Source organism: Podarcis raffonei, chromosome 3 (genome assembly GCF_027172205.1).
Source record: "Podarcis raffonei isolate rPodRaf1 chromosome 3, rPodRaf1.pri, whole genome shotgun sequence".
In the NCBI taxonomy this organism is placed as follows: domain Eukaryota; kingdom Metazoa; phylum Chordata; class Lepidosauria; order Squamata; family Lacertidae; genus Podarcis; species Podarcis raffonei.
This window is the reverse complement of record NC_070604.1, coordinates 95,365,873-95,382,803: the sequence shown is the minus strand read 5'-3', so window position 1 is coordinate 95,382,803 and position 16,931 is coordinate 95,365,873. Positions and strand designations below refer to the sequence as shown.

The 16,931-nt window shown below is 41.5% G+C and overlaps 1 protein-coding gene across 1 annotated transcript in view; it reads left to right on the top strand.

Annotated features, from left to right (window-relative positions):
• IARS2 (isoleucyl-tRNA synthetase 2, mitochondrial) overlaps positions 1 to 16,931 on the top strand; it is a 34,959-nt gene that overhangs the window by 5,750 nt on the left and 12,278 nt on the right. The window contains exons 9-14 of the mRNA XM_053383129.1: positions 207 to 376; positions 2,048 to 2,138; positions 2,271 to 2,422; positions 2,933 to 3,093; positions 10,861 to 10,963; positions 11,519 to 11,606. Of these exons, the coding sequence (XP_053239104.1) occupies positions 207 to 376; positions 2,048 to 2,138; positions 2,271 to 2,422; positions 2,933 to 3,093; positions 10,861 to 10,963; positions 11,519 to 11,606 (765 nt within the window). The remainder of the gene's footprint in view (positions 1 to 206; positions 377 to 2,047; positions 2,139 to 2,270; positions 2,423 to 2,932; positions 3,094 to 10,860; positions 10,964 to 11,518; positions 11,607 to 16,931) is intronic.

The window sequence follows — 16,931 nt, the reverse complement described above, 5'->3', positions numbered from 1 at the left end:
TGGCAGTTTCTTTAAGTACCTGAATTATCAGTACATATTTCTTTGGAAAAGATGCTGCCTGATTTCTTTGGCCATCTTTTTCGTCAACAAAACACTGCAGACCTCTTCTCTCTCTCTCCATCCCCCAACCCCCTATAGATATATACATGTGTGCAGTTTTTCTACTGGTCAGTTGTTGTTTTTACTTCTGCTGTGTTCTCCTTCAGGTACAGATTTGGAAAGTGGTGTGTGCTCACACCCCACCATTCCTGAAAAGCAGTCTCCCCTTTTGCCTGCAAACCATGTGACCATGTCAAAAGGAACAGGATTAGTTCATACAGCCCCAGCTCATGGTATGGAAGATTACAGTGTAGCTTCTCATCACCAGCTACCCATGGTACTGTGGTTTTGCTTGCTTTGTCTTTAACATGTGGGTTTCCCCCCCCTTCTTGCACCAAAAATATTATTTATCAAACATAATAAGTGTTATAAAATCACCTGATAGCATTCTGTAGCCACTCTGGTGCCACCAAGGTACACAAGACTACCAGCTGTCACACTGGGGGGGGGCAGGGGGGGACTTGTAGTCTAAAACATTGTGGAGAGGGCCCCTGTGTTTGGAAGGCTGACTTAGGTGATAACGTCCATTCTCAAACAGTACAAATCTTTGCTGGTGCAACAGGGTTTCCCATCCTCTTCTCCCCCTGCCTTCCCCCCCAACCTGCCCAAATCTGTTCCAGAGAATTGGGGAGCCCACCAAAATAAATTGGGTGGGGGAAGCTGCTGGGGTGAATAGAGGGAAGGGAAGAGCCACTGTATGCAAGAAAGTTTATCTGTTTAAGTATACTGTCGGAGGCGGAACAGAATGTGTTTGTGCATTGGATAAAAGCAATAGTTGTATTCATCCAGGTATAGGTTGCATGTAGTTGTGCAATAAAGAAACAGAATGCTCTTGATTCGGTCCTGAAAACCATGCAGTTGCAATAAACATAGTGATGGATTTACAAGATGTATATAAATCCTCTATTTTTATTAATATTCCTTTTTATATCATCTAGATTGCCTAGCATCCAGAGTGTGCAAATAAAAGCATTAAAAAAACCATACCCTAGAACAGAAAACATTTTAAACATTGGGGACAAACAATTGGATACTAAAAGTATCATATACAGCCTTACTGTCTCAGTTCTTCCAAAATACCTGAATGACTAAATGCATCCTCTAAAGGTGCTAGAAGGACAATACTGAAGGAGCCAGCCATATTTCCAACAGGGGGAGAGTTGCATTGTTGTGGTGCCACTGCAGAGAAGTCCCTGCCATGTGTCATCACACAAGAGGCAATACCTGTTAGTGATACCACTAGCAAGTCCTCTCCTGCCCATCTCAGAGCCTGAGTAGGCACATACTGGGAAGGGTGTTCCAAATGCCTGGCTCATCTAGAGCACTTGTGTTCCTTAGAGAGTACCTTGTGGAAGTCTCCTTTTGCAATCTCAAGTTGATTGTAGGCAGCTCCTTTGATAACACCCTCTTCATGTTTAAAAACAGCCCTTTAGCTGCCCTTGCTATTCTCCACAGCTCTTTCCAGCCCTATAGTTCCTTCACTTTGGTTATTCTGCAAAATCCAGAACTGAGAGTATCTTCCAGATAGATCCCATCCCCTTAGAATTTGTGAAGTTATTTAATACTCTAACATATATAATTGTATGTGTATAAAATATAAATTATATGAGAGATGGGGGGGCTATAAGCTTACATTTGAAATATTAATCTTAGTTTTTAAAATGTTTTATGTATGAGCAGTAAGAGATTTTATTCCTCTTAGAATGGACAGATAGTTGCCATTTTGAGCAAAAAGAGTTAATGCTCCTCACTAAAATCTTGGAAGTCTGCTTTTCTCTCATGGCTAAATGTATTTGCTTCTGGTGGGAAAGTTTAGCATCTTATACCTCACTCTGGATAAGAATGATATCACCTTCCTCCTTCTAGTAGTGAGCTCACACTCCTGTAATCAGACGAAACTTTCTCAACTTTTTTGACATAACCTCAAAAGTTCCCACCTCCCCCTTAGGACTGCCTGGTGGGTGAAGATGGACGTTTCACAGAGGCTGCAGGGTCTGAGCTTCAAAAGAAAGCTGTCCTCGAAGAAGGAAATGAAGCTGGTGTGTATATTTTGTATTGTATTCAGAAATAAAGTGGAGTTTATCAGATATAATGAATGCCCTGTTGTGCCAAGAGAAGTGCATTAGCATTTGGAATTTCAGCCGAGTGATAATTTTGTTCACTTTCCTCAGTCATTCGGATGCTTCAAGGAACAAAGAGCTTATTAAAAGAAGAGAAATGCATACACAGCTACCCCTATGACTGGAGGACTAAGAAACCAGTGATCATTCGTGCCAGCAAGCAGTGGTTCATTAATACGGCAAATCTCAAGGCTGCTGCCCAGGTACAAGGCAGACTTCTAAGGTGTATGGATACTCACTTGTATGTGGGAGGGGGGCATACTTTGCATAGCTGATACAGTCATACCTCGGGTTGAAGTAGCTTCAGGTTGAGCGTTTCCGGGTTGCGCTCTGTAGCGACCCAGAAGTAATGGAACGCATTACTTCCAGGTTTCGCCGCATGCGCAGACGCTCAAAATGACATCATGCACGGAAGCGGCGAATCGCAACGTGCAGACGTGGGTTGCGTTCACTTCAGGATGCAAACGGGGCTCCAAAATAGATCCTGTTCGCATCCAGAGGTACCACTGTAGTTTAATTACCAAAAGTATCAGTCTTACCGCATGCCTCTAGGCAGCTTTCTGATGAGTGATGTGTAGCAAGAAAGACCATTGGCTTTGCTAGCTGGGGCTGATGGGAGTTGGGCACCCCAGGCTCACCATCCATGGTCTAAATAGTGCCTCCGTCTTCCTTTAAGTCTCAACTTTGCCAAATGCTTTCTGGCTATTTTACAGGACGCACTAAAAAAAGTAAAATTTGTCCCTGCCTCGGGGGTGAACAGAATGCTAGAGATGCTGGACAAAAGAACATATTGGTGTATATCGAGGCAGCGGCGTTGGGGTCTTCCCATTCCAGTTTTTTACCATAAGGAAACGGGAGAATCATTAATAAACAGGTGAGTACTTTACAGTTCTGGTTTTTTTTCCCAAAAAGGCATTTGGTTTGCTGTCAGAAATACAATCTTTTTTGCGTAGAACAATCATTGGCGTTACAATACATGCCGTATTCTGGCGTTTGCTGTTTCGGTTCCTGTGGCAGATGATTAGTTGAAGCAGTGCATTTTGCACAGGAATCCAATCCTGTGATTTATTAGCATGTTTGTTCCCAAATTAAAATCTCTCAGGAAGTTGGATTTGATGTCAGGATCTGCATGGGATGGGATAAGCGTACAGAGCAGCCCTCTAGACTAAATGGGGCAATGTCTTCCGCAAGGGTTTGCATGCAGATTGCAGCACATCCCTATGAAAGCAGCCACAGAATGGGACACATCTATGCAAGCTGAGATTATAGCATTTCAGGGGTTTGGACAAGATGACCCTTAGTGTCCCTTCCAAACTTACAATTCTATTATTCTAAGTCAAACCATAACAGTGTTCTAAATAAGCAGACCACAGGCATTTACCTGCTGGGAGCAAAATGCTTGTACAGAGGATGAAGCCTGTCTTATTTGCAGGGCACATTACACTGCAACACCAGGATCAAGGAGCATAGGCTCTGCTGTCTAGCATCAAGGAATGAAGGGGTGGTGCTGGGAACCCTGCTCATCTGAGAGCCCAGTGCAGCCCTGGGTTTACCCCTCCATGAATGACGAATGAGCCTGCATTCACTTATTTGGGAAACAGTAAGAGGGTGTGTCTATGAATGGGTGCTCAACCTGGGAGCTCCAGACCCTAAGAAACAAGCCCGCCGCTTGAGTCTTGAATCACTCCATTTGGTGGTTATTTTTGCATTTGTGCTGGCCCGTGGGAAGTGGCATCTATCTGTGAACTAGTCCCTGTTGTGGTGGTTTGCTTTGGCTGGCCATGCAGCAGCAGCAGCTGGTGTTTCTTTGTGGTTGCTGAAGGTGAGGAAGAGGCATGAGGCCCGTGAGTTCACCAGACTACTACTGTCGTGTAAGAGCAAAACAGTGTTGAGTCTGTCTGCAGAAAAACCAGACATGTTCATGGCAGCGCTTGCCCCGTGGCAGAGGCCTGGTGAGGCCTCCCAGCTGTAGTTCTTACAGCGGGGGCACATGCAGCCTGGGGTTGCAGTGGCTACAAAGTAAAGTCTGTCCCAATATCCCAGTATCTTGGGTATCGGGAGACCTCTTGGGAGCGAGAGGAAATACATCATTGAGCACAGGTATTATTACCTATCTGCCATACTGCACTCCATTCTGGCTTTCACAGGAGAAAAGACTGCATCATCAAACAATAATCCCTCTGTGTCACAGATAAACTGTCTTTTATGTCAGTTGTGATTTGCAAAAGCCCATCTTCTTTCTCCTAAATGTTTGTTTGTGGCCAGGTGAAGTACCATGTCCCCCTCTTGTCCTATATATCTGCTTTTATTATTTCTCCTCTCTTATTCCTGATTTGCAAGGCCTGGTTGCTATTTTTCATTAATAAAGGAGAGCTATTGGTGTTATTGGTGAACTCTTCTTGTGCAACCCAATCCTGTCCTGTCCTGCTTAGCTTCCCCAGAAGCACCATGGGGAAGAGGTTTTCCCCACCATCACGTCATGATTAAGAGAACTGATTGGGTGGAAAGGAAAAAGGACAAAACTAGTGGTTAATTACTGGAAGGAGAAGTGCTGGGCCTAAATCTGCCTGACCTCAGATTTCACAGTGTTTGCAAAATATTGTGGCTCAACCACAGAACTAGTACCCCTGCTCTTTGGTGCTTAGGTATCAAAGCAGGTCAAGGCATTGCTCATTCTTGAAACGTAAAAAATGGCTTTGTCTTGCCGATTTGCTGTTGTAAACTGTCTGTGTTCCAGTTTTAACCACACCTTACTCTTTGTCCTCTGTGCTACTCCCTCTGCAAACATTCTGCAGCAGATAGAGATGGATAAGTGTGTTTCTCAGAGCAGGGGTCGGCAAGAAGGTTGACCAAAGTATTCTGGTAGGCTAATTTCCGGTGAACGGCTTAGTATCTGCTGGTTGCTGGGGTTCTTGCCAAGAATGCTGGATTATGCAGACCTTGGCCTAAGCAACAAGGTGCCTTCATTCTTACGCAAGAGTTCGTGCTTGTGATCACGTAAATCAAAATGATGTGCATGCTCTCTTACTCTGTAAGCTTTTAAAGCACATTGGTGATTCTAGTAACAAAACAAGAAATTGACCATGCAAGACTGAAGTCTCTGCTTTAGAAGTTCTGAAATTGATGTTCATGAGATCCTGATAGTCTCTTGTCACAAAGGATTTGTGGCTGGGCCATGTTTGGCTTCAACTCTGGAACTAGGAATAGGATTTCTGGAGTGAGCTATGGGATTGCGTATACTCGTGTGCTGCTTCTACTTGGATTTGACACTGTGTGTGTTAATCTGGTTAAGGCGAATCCAGCAGTGTTCCTGAAGCGACTGAACCTGCTAACTTAGCACTGTTCACTTGTAGCGCCAGATAGAGGGAGATGAGAGCTCGGTGCCCAACTACATACTCTTCATATGTACAACATTTCAGATTCAGTAGGTAACATCTTTGGTTAATAAATGGCAGTAGCACGGATAAGAACGAGAGAACATGTTCCAAGCTCTAGACATGAACGCAGAAAACCGCATGTTCTAAATAATCCTACACATTATTTGCTTCCTCTTTATGGCACACTACTTGCAATCATGTACTTTGCCCTCCTGTACTGCAGGAAGTTACTGTTTATGAATTCGGTTCATTTAATAAAAAAAGCACCCTTGATCATAAAATCTCTTCTTTTGTATGATCAGGGATGAAAGTAAATTAAACACTCTTAGCACTCTTGGCCGTACATGGGATGACATTTTGAAAATAGCTGAATAAAGCATTTTATTGGAAACAAAGATAATCCTTATTGTAGTTTTGATGTGGACATCTAGGCAGTTGTCTAACAAGCAGCAGCAAAAGTGTACTTGATATATACAAAAGTGCAATTGATATATATGCCACTAATATTGCTGACTAGTTATACTGACTAGTTATACTGAACAATTGGGGCAAATCGGTCAACTCCAACAGTTTTTTTAAAGCCCACATTGTACATTACCACTTGCAGGTGTAAACTAAGGGCAGTTTACGGAGCAATCATGTGAAGCAAATCTTCCCTTTGGTTAAATACAGTAGTTAGTAATACATGACTTCAAACTAAGCTTCTGTGCAGATGAGGACTGCATAGTTAGATAAAAGTATGTTTATTTTATACTTTTATGTGTTTGTTTGTTTACTTTACATACAGATCTTGTGCATTCCTTGCGGAGTAGTGAAAGTATTCAGAATATTGGCCTACAGAAATGACAGGCAGACTTAGAAAGCACTGTCTGTCAAATCATAGGTCATTACCCTGAACCTCAACTTTGAACAGAAACTTTGTCAGAACATTTTCTGCTGAACACACGGTACTTTTACGTGTGTAGCTAGACATCATGCCAACATTATCATACAGAAATAGAATTTGGGAAAGAAAGACGGTGTTTTCAGTCGAGCTGATGCACTGTAAATAACAGGTAGCTAGTTGTTCTGTTGTGCAGTTGTTCTTCAGGCAATATCCAGTGAAGGTCAGTGGCCTTCAAAAGTAACAGCACCTCCACTGGAAATATGGCTAGTCCACATGGAGTTGCTGTTACACTTGACAGCCCTGCTTGGAGCATTTCTTTTCTGTCCATCGTTGGGTCTGTAAATGTTCTTATTGCATCTCGTCTAAAATAGGTGTCTGCGAAATGTTCCCCTGAACCTCAAGATAAGCAGAACAAACGTTTTGCGTAGCCCATAGAACATTTACTAGAGTGATTTTTTAAAAAATGTCAATTTCTGACACACCTGTTACATGTGAAAAATCAAGAGTTTGCTGTCTCTTGCCCCACCCAGTCCCACATTTATATCCAATGCCATGTGGGGAATCTGGTACATCCCTGGTGCCCCACAAGTATAGTACAGAACCGGATTATGCTGCAGCAGGTACCACGATCCGTCAAAGAATCTTTAAAGAAGAAGAAGAAGAAAAGTTTAAAAATGGTATTTGAATGCAGATAAAATCCTTTCTGGAGAAGCATTTTTGTGCTTTGAGAAATGTTGAGATTAGAGGCAAAGGAATTTATGTTAAAAGAAATACAACCAGCTTTCAATTTCCCACAACAGATAAATGAAAGTTATTGATCAATATAGCTTTGAAATTGAATTACTAGGTAAGGACTTGCGTGTAAAACTAGGCAAAACTGTTTCTTAAACTATGAAACAGATTAACAGCCTTCTCTCTGTGAAGTGGAAAGACTGAAGCTAAACGTTTTCCCACTTACAGAAGAAACAGTCGCCCCGGAACTTAATTTAATTTAAAACTTACAAAATCCTGAACTATGCAGTGTGAGAACACTGAGCAGAAATGGAAAGAGTTAATTACAAATTTGTGAAAGCATCTGCAGCTTGTTGTACACTAGATACTTTATTCAAATAAGGGGAAAGCTTCCTCATTGACAATCCAGATTAGTTGGAATGACTTAGATTTAAAATAAATGAATTACCTTGCTAAATCAGCTGCTTTCCAAGTACTCAAGTTTAACTACTTGAATATCTGTCCATGTGAGAGCTAAATGTCCCATCACCTAGATTTCACTAGTAGCTGGATGTGGTTATCCTCATTTAATTAAAAAAAATTACTAAATCACCTGGTTGAGCTAATCCTTCCACATCGTAGCTCTTAAATCTTAATTTCTGACCCAAAATCTGTATTAATTTCTGTAAATTTATAAGGTCCTACCTAAGTAGCTTAAAAGGTAAGTGCAAGAGAGCTTACCTGGCACTCCTCGCTGTTGTACAAAAAGGTTGGAGCAGCAACCACCAGCGCCTGTTTCTTTCCTCGCCCCAAAAAGTCTCAGTGCTGCTTAATTTCCCACTAAATAAGCATTTGGTGTAATCAATATCAGACTTCAAAATGATTGGTTGGCGTCATGGTAGCGTGAATTGCCCTGTGGATTTTCATGCTAGAAACCTAGAGAGTGACACGTAATGCAACTTCTGCCCAATACGGTGTATAAATCCAGGGCAAAGTTTTACAGCCAAGCTTCTTTTGCTTACATTGTGAATTATGGTTCTCAAACTGAAACTTGCCCTTCGTAGAGTGATAAGTAGATATTTGAGGAAGGTGTTTAGTGTACACTGCAGAGAGAACTTTTGCCTTGGGTTTTTTTCAAGGTATATACTGTACAGATGAGACCAGGAAACATACGCTTGTTGTTTGGGGGGCAGGGAAACAACCCACGAGAGTGGAGATGTATTCCAGGATTTGGAAAGGTTTTACGGCTATCAAATACTGTGTTTTTGGAGGCCAATGAGATTCTGAAAAACTATAGCTAGTAGTTCTTTTTTTAAAAAAATTGTTAGAACAGTAAGTTGCTGATCATTCTGGTTAATTAGAAATCTGTAGGATCATATTTTGTTTTTAACGTCTTAAGAAAAGGAGTTTCCTGATGTTTTTGTGCTGTAATTTTACGTTCTGTTTTAGATTAGCAGGTAACACTCATTGGCTATATAGAGTATAAATTCTTCCAGGAATGTTACTGCTTTTAAAGCTAGGTTCTAGTCTGTACAACAGCAAACTCTGAAAATTTGTTTGCAAAACTGCTTAAGGGCTTGAAGGAAATAGAGAGAGAGCCTGAGATTCTGAAGAATGGTTCTATTTTCACAAATGACACCTGCCCACCTACACATGTTTATCATTTGTCATGTCTATATCATTGATATCATTCATTTATCCCTTGTGAAGGTTTCGTGCCTTGTTGCCTGGAGGCAATTCTAATTTCCCCCAGACAAGTGGCTATTTTCAAGCCTGTTACATGCAGATTATTAATTATATCTAACCATAGCATCTTCACTATCAACTGCTTGTCAGGTTGCAGAGTGAAGTACATCCTATAGCCAGCTAATTTTGTGCGTGCCTGTCGTTTTGTAGCCAAAATGGCACCAGCCACATTTAAGAGGTTGGTCAATCTGCAAGCTTAGGGGAATGCAGTGGACTATCTTGAAAGTAGGTATGGCGGGAACCCTGATAGAAATGCTGCACACTGCATCATTTTGTTGCAGGTCTCACTTGCAGTAATCTAATCTCATCAAAGTGTGTTCAATTGCTATTGGCCTTTGGGTTTCTCAGGGAATGTAACATGGCTTTGTTATCACTTTTTATATGCTTTGCTAAAGTCCAGTATGTGTTGAATCAAGATATTATCTTATAAAAAGTTAGATAGGTTCATGATCATTGAAGGCAAAATATGACAACAGAAATGGTTACTCTCCATGGTAAGAAGCCCGAGGCTTCAAACAGATGGATCATTTTAAATTCATTGTAGTTAAATTATGGAACTCGCTCCCACTGGAGGCAGTCGTGGCCACCAACTTGGATGGCTTTAAAAGAAGATTAGACAGATTCATGGAGAGGAAAAGGCCATTCACAGCTGCTAGCCACATGCCATAATGTCCATGTTACAGGTGGGCAGAGTGCTCTTATGTTTCCCTCAGGCCACTGTGAGAACAGGATGATGGGCTAGATGAACTACTGGCCTGATCCGACAGACTCTTCACAGTGTTCTGAAATAAAATAATGTCACAGTGTTCTGAAATAAAGCTTGCCTCTTTAAAAGTTTTACTTTTTTATACAGCTCATGTCTCAGAACTGGAAGTTCCAATGCAATGATCACCAACCTTTTTGGGGCCCAGGGACACATTTGGAATTCTGAGGGAATGTTGTAGGCACCAGTCACAAAATGGCCGTCACAAGGGGGCATTGCTTGACACAAAATGGCTGTCAAGTGGGTATAGCTCGATGCAAAATTGGGACTACTGGTATTCCTACATAATAATAAAGCAGCAACTGATTGGTTGACCTGGGAAACCAGGTTTCAAATTCCCTACTCGGTCATGAAGTTCACTGGGTGATTTTGGGCCAGTCACTTTCTCTCAGCCTAAGGTACCTCACACTATGGTTGCGAGGATATAATGGAAAGGGGCAAAACTATGCTTGCCAGCTTGAGTTGCCTAGAGGATATTATTGTAATAAAAATAAAAAAAAACCCTCATCCTTCAGGGCAAGAAAAAAGTAATGAGACAAGCTTCAAGGCAAGTGGGGAAGAAACCCCCTTTCCACTCTGTCCGCCACTTGGAATTAAAATGCAAGAAGCTACAAGAAGGGCTTGCCCCATCATCTCTTAACCCATCCCCTCTGGGGCAAAATGCCCTCTGGAACAAGAAAATAGGGGAGAGACCTCCTCATCACCTCTCCCTTTCCAAAATAAAAATGCTTTATGATACTAGAAAAAGTGGGAAGGCAAACCATGAGGCGAGCAGGAAAGCATACCTGCCGCTTACCTGTCCCCCAGAGGAGGGAAGAAATGGCTGCCCAACCAATTTGAGTGAAAGCGGCTGGGAACTTCCAGTTTTGGGAGCTGCTCTGCAGTATAAAGCAGTATGAAGCCTAGAGAGTACCTGCACAGTTTGCTACATAACTTTTTGTCTAGGAAGGCTGGAGACTTAGTGTTTCTTTTTAAGGGTATGCTCAGAGTTGGGAGCTCCTTCCAGGGGGTGCTAACGAAGGCCTTCACAGGCGCCAGATTGGCAACCTCTGTTCTACTGGTTCTCAGTTTGCTTCAATGTCTTGTGCTAGTTTGAAGAATATATTAGCGGTAGTCTCTTGATCCGTTGTCTCTGCTTTGCTTCCCCCCCCCCTACAGAAAAAGCATTGAGAATGTTATTAAGATAGTGGAGCAGCATGGCAGTGATGCCTGGTGGACCCTTCCTATTGAGCAGCTTCTTCCCAGTGAAGCTTTGGCACAGGTAAGTCATTGTCAGTGGAAGTTCTCTCTGAAGGTCTGGTCTGTGTGGGTAATGGCTAAAGCCAAGGAGCAGGAACCAGGAGGCTGGTGGTCTGGCAGGCCAGGGGTTGACTCTGATCCCATATACCGTGGTAGACTGGGATAAAGGGATCAAGCAGCAAGGCTGAGCACTTCCCAGTAATGTCCCATGTTCCAAAGAATATCCTGGAGCTGAGTCAAGACAGTAACTAGAACTGTTAATAGGTTGTATGAATATGCCCACAATATATATACACAAAAAGAAAACTATATCTTAAACCTTAAAATGCCAACAGATTTTATCATAGCATAATGTTTTATTGGACTAGCTTCTGCTGCCCCAGATGCATGAAGAGTTTTCTCTTCAGTTGATGCTGACATGTGTCACCTCTTTCAATGAGGATATAATAAAAGGTTATACTGTGGCTGGTCCTTTGTGAATTTTTGCAATATAGAATTCAAGGGGGTAGAAATGGAAGAAAAACTGATCTATCTGAGAGTTGTGGAATCCTTAATTTGTTCTTTATTTCTGGAACAGGCTGGCAATGTCCAGGATTACGTACAAGGTCAGGATGTCCTAGATATCTGGTTTGATAGTGGAACATCTTGGGCTCATGTTTTGGAAGGTAAGGGGTGGTTTTAAATTCAGTTGCTATCAAGAATTGTGCAGTTGGGCAATAGACATTCACGGGGAGATGGGGAAACTGTGGCCCCCCAGATATTGTTGGGTTATAGCTCCCACCATCTCTGACAATTGACCATGTTGGCAAAATATACATACGTTTTTGCTGGCTTTTGACACCTGAGGCATGTATTTTTAGGACTTGAATTATTTTTGTGGCTGTAAATTGTTGTTTTAAACTGTTTTCAATGATGTGGTTTCATTGTTGTAACCTGCCCTGGGAGCTTAGAGTGAAGGGCAGGTAATAAAAGACGGTGTTGAATATGATGAACTTGCAGGACAATGTCTGAAAATCTGCAGGTTCCCCAACCCTAGTTTAAGCAGTTGCAAAGTGTAGGTCTGCTTTTTTTTCATGTAACACAATGTTGAAAACCTGTTGAAGGTTTAAGTGTGTATGGATGTCATTGCATTTCATTTCCTAAGTGTAAGAGCTAGGTTTTGTGCGCTGCGGTATGTTAATCTTGCTTCAGGCAACAAAGCTGGCTTGTTTTCTTACAGTGGTACCCCGCAAGACGAACGCCTCGGAAGATGAAAAACTCGCTAGACGAAGGAGTTTTTTGTTTTCTTAGCCGCTTCGCAAGACGCATTTCCCTATGGGCTTGCTTCGCAAAACGAAGCTTGCCCAGCAAGCTCCGGGGATAGTGGGGAAGCGCAGCGCATCTTCCCCTCTCTCCCCGGACCCCTTTTGAACCAAGGGGCGGCAACGGGGAGAAGCGATTCTCCCCGCTGCCCCTTCCCTTGCTTTAAAACAGGTCCAGGGACAGAGGGGAAGGCGCGCGCGCCTTCCCCTCTGTCCCCGGAGATTGCGGGGCAGGCAACGGGGAGAAGCAATCTTCTCCCCGCCGCCCCTTGCTTTAAACAGGTCCGGGGACAGAGAGGAAGGCGCACGGCGCTTCCCCTCTGTCCCCGGACGGTCTCCATAGGAACGCATTGATTGATTTTCAATGCATTCCTATGGGAAACCATGCTTCGCAAGACGAAAAACTCGCAAGAAGAAAAAACTTGCGGAACGAATTAATTTCGTCTTGTGAGGCACCACTGTATTCTGTTTTTTAAGAACATGTCAGTCATTTTCAAATAGTGGCTTTTCAGGGTGCTTGCGGATGTGTCAGTAGCCAGTCCTCTGAATATTTGCAGAGGTGACATATATACAACAGGGGGGGGGCAGGGAAGACCTATGTCTTCACCTTTATATGCTCCCCAGGATAATGGCAGAAAGGTGCAGCATGGGATGCTGCTTTGAGTCGGAATCTGGTACAGGGCATCACTGCTTTTGAACTTTACACCCGGAGTACACAAATGTCTGATAACTATCTTGTTGAACTGTAAAACATGTTGGCCCAGGGTTGTGGTGGTGGTGTTTTTAATTTCCCAGCAACCCAGGGAAGCAATAGAACCATCAGCAAACAGTGCGTTTATTGAAGGGCTCTTTGCCCCTTGTCTTGAAACCATTCAGTTAGATAATAGTGAATTTTGTACAGCTCCCTTACAGTTGCAAAATCCTGACAGTATTCTTCAAGAAACTGAAAGAGATGGACAAAGATGGTTTTATAACCAGGGTCAACACATTACATTGTGCATTAGCAGTGCATTCTTCCTTTCCTGTGCATATTTTGGTCAGGTGAATTCTAATGGCCAGAAACCAAGTTTATAGCTGCTTGGAAGCTCTGCCCAATGATACCTACAAACTCTTGAGATAAGGTGTCTATCTCCAACATTCAATGTCAACTGTGCAGTGGTCTGCTGGGCTGTGTTGGAATTGAAGACAATGAACCAGCTGACTGGGACAGCAGCTCAAATTGCCATTAAGCATTCAGGATCTTGTTTATGACTTGACGACTTAATATAATTACAGCTACTGAATACATTTTTATTTAAGAAGGCTTTCCCTGAAGTATGACCAGACACTTATGGAATACTGTATTAATTGTACAAATTTAAGACACAGTTTTATTGTTTTTATAGTCGGTATCTTTTATATTTTATCTTACTGTACACTGCCCCAGTAGCTTCTGGTTCTGAAACAGTATATAAATCTGTAAAATACTAGTATTTTACGTCAAGCAGTTTATCAATTCTTAAAATAAGGAATCTTTGGAACTAAACTACTTGTACCTTTTCAAAAGCTGCAGAGAAAGCCATAACAAACAATACAACACCTTGAGTTAAAACCATTCCTTTTCACCCAGTGCATGCCTACAAAACTGCAAGGAGGAAGTTGTCCTGGTTCAACTAAAAATGGACATAGCAGGAACTGGAGAGGAGAATCTTGCTGTATTCCTCTCACTGCAATACATTGTTTAGTCGTGGACACACTTTAATGTCATGGTTGAAATGTACTCTAGTATTTGGGAGAACATAGCCCTAGATATCCCTGCAGCACAACTCTTAACTACTTGCAGAGCCATCATTCATCGAAACACACACATGCAATACTGCGTTTTAGTTCTGGTTTGAGTATTCTGTATCTAGAAACACTGAATTAGGTTGTGTTCCTCGTGCAGAAGGATCTGCTTGCTTAAGCCAAGTTTAAAGATGCCAGAGAAATGGAGCATCAGATAAAAACAGCACTGAAATCCGTCTGTCGTCTTTGTGCTAGCTCTCACCACACTAATGTTTAACTAAATGAATGGGATTGTTTTATAACAAGACTATTTGGTTAGAGCTTTTGTGCTGACAGTGGTAGTTTAAGGGAAAGGTCTGGGTAATTGTACTTAATCTATGGGTTAAAGTCTCCTATAATCAAAGATACAGAATACTATATTCCAGCAAAAAAAGGATTATTAAGAACCTATGTTCCCGAACTGTAAAGAATAACCCTAATTAAAAACCTTCTATCCCATTTTTTTCATGTTGTAAACTGTAAGGGGGGGGAGGCAGATATCTACATAGAGATATGTGAGCAGTTAAGAATGAATTATTTTTTGTTTGCACAAACTTGGGCCAATTTCAGTCTCAAGTCAGAAGTCTGTTTGAAAACATATATTTTTCTTCTTTATTTTTCTTTGAACTATTTAAAGGCCACTTTTTCTGAATACAACTCATTCAAGGCAGCTCACATTTAAAAAGTCCAACATAAAATCCATAATACAAAACACGGTTTAATTTTGGGCAGAGCAGTTATAAAACAGTATGCCAGTGCGTGTATTAATAACAAGAACACACACATATTGATAGACAGTTGACGCTGAATCTGTTTGAATGGAAGGTTTCTCTTAGGAGCACACATAGCAAGATTACATTTGCCCCCACCCCCAAGGTGTTGTCTGCTTTTCACATTTTGTGAATATGTTTTCCCCTTTCTTTCCTTTCCCGTTTTTCTCTGTAAGGGACTTTACAGTGCTTTGTAGAGGCCCACGGAATATAGTTCTTTGGCAACAAAAATTCCCCCACAATGCACATACTTGCGTGATACACTTTCACAGTGCAGTGCTATGCGTTTGGACTTTTTTTTTTCAATGATATTTATTAGAAGTTTCAAAAATTACAGAAAAAAGAAGAAAAGAAAACAACAAAAAATTTAACAAAACATACATAACAATACATAAAAAAGGGGGGGAAGCATAAAAACCAATACAACAATAACAATAAAAAAAACACACATCCAATATTCCATATCTTTATCTTTCATTTACTTGTTTCATCGACCTCCTCACACCTCCCTTTTTGTATTCTAGTTTAGTTATTTGTTTCAGCAAATTCTTTCCATCTTTCTCAATTTTTATTGGGTAGTTTATCTTAACAGTCTAACCTATTAATTAGCTCAGCAAATCCTTTCCATCTTTCACTATATTCTGTCGTTCAATTTACCTTAATTTATTTTAACCTTATCTTACCATAAAATACCTTAAAGCTTAAAAATTAATATTTATTTGTACATAATTCCTTATATCATATCTACTAAAGCCAAATAGTTTCATTCCAACATTTTCCCTAATACTCATTAATTTTACACTAATTCCCAAAATAATTTTTTTTAAAATTTTCTTCCAATCTTCATCCAACGTCTCTTCTTCCTGGTCTTGGGTTATGTCAGTCCTTACTGTCCATTACATCTAGTCCATCAACCTGGTAATCTTATGTCCGAGGCTCTTAAGTCTTTTCCATGTCCCTTCTGCAGATCTTCTTCTTGTTTGTACCTGCACTTTACCTTGTCTTTTGTTGATCTCTTTCTTAATTTCTTTCCTTTCTCATTGAGGAGTAGGTCTCGGGGAGACTCCAACTCAACAATATCTCCGTCTCTCCTCAGCAGATCAGCCCATTCCCCACAGTCCCATTCCCCACAGTCAGCAGTGTAGTCCAGAGAGTATTTAAAAGCATATTTCAAAGTCCCTCCAAAATTAAGGGCCCCCACAACTCCAGACCCCCCCTGGCCCACTCCAAATTCAGTCTTCAAGAACAGCGGCTTATGCTCCTGCAGGGCCTCGGGTCTCTCCATTTGTGTTACTTGAGGTTCAACAGCAACTTCCTCCATTATCTTCTGCATTTGCACTTGCCCTGTCAAAACAGGTTCCTGGGTTGGTTCCTGAATGGTTTCTGTATAAATATTCGCTGTTTGTCCAAAATTTTTGACTGCAACAGTCATCAAATCCATCTTCTCATGCATCTGCTCCAACAAAGCGCTTGTCTTGCAAAAAGCAAGCACCAAAACTTCTTCCAAACACATTTTTATTCAAGGTCAGAGTCTGGTCCCACGATCCTAATCTCCACAGCTGTAAAATCCCCAGATCGATTCCAGCAACAATTCAACAAGCTCCCTCTAGAGGAGACAATTTCTATTTGTATCCATCTTTTGAAAGCAGGTCCAACAAAAGAGAATTGCTTTCATTTTTCAAATTTTTTGTTTCTTTTAAATGCAAAAGGCAACATTGGAATCAATTTGTTTCTCTTCTTTAACTATCTGTCAAAAGACGTTCCATTCACTGTCAATGAACTTCCCCAAAAATCTCTGTCTCTGACACCCCGTTCCCAGGTTTGAGACGGTGGAAGTTTATCTTTCTTTACTCTCTCTCCTGCAGGCTTGAACAATCAAAATTCCCCCCTCTTTACTCCTGCTTCCAAGAGGGGTTTTGGTGGTTAAAACTGGAGGAATTTTAGACCTTTATATATGACTTTCCAGACTTTAGCTTGCACAATTTTTGCTTCAGTCTATTTACAAAAGCGGAAGGCGGACTTCCTGTTTAGAACCTTCCCGCTTCAGTGCCAAATTAAAATGTTTCTTAATCCAATTTTCCGTTCTACTCACGGGTACTTGTTTAGAGTCCAATTG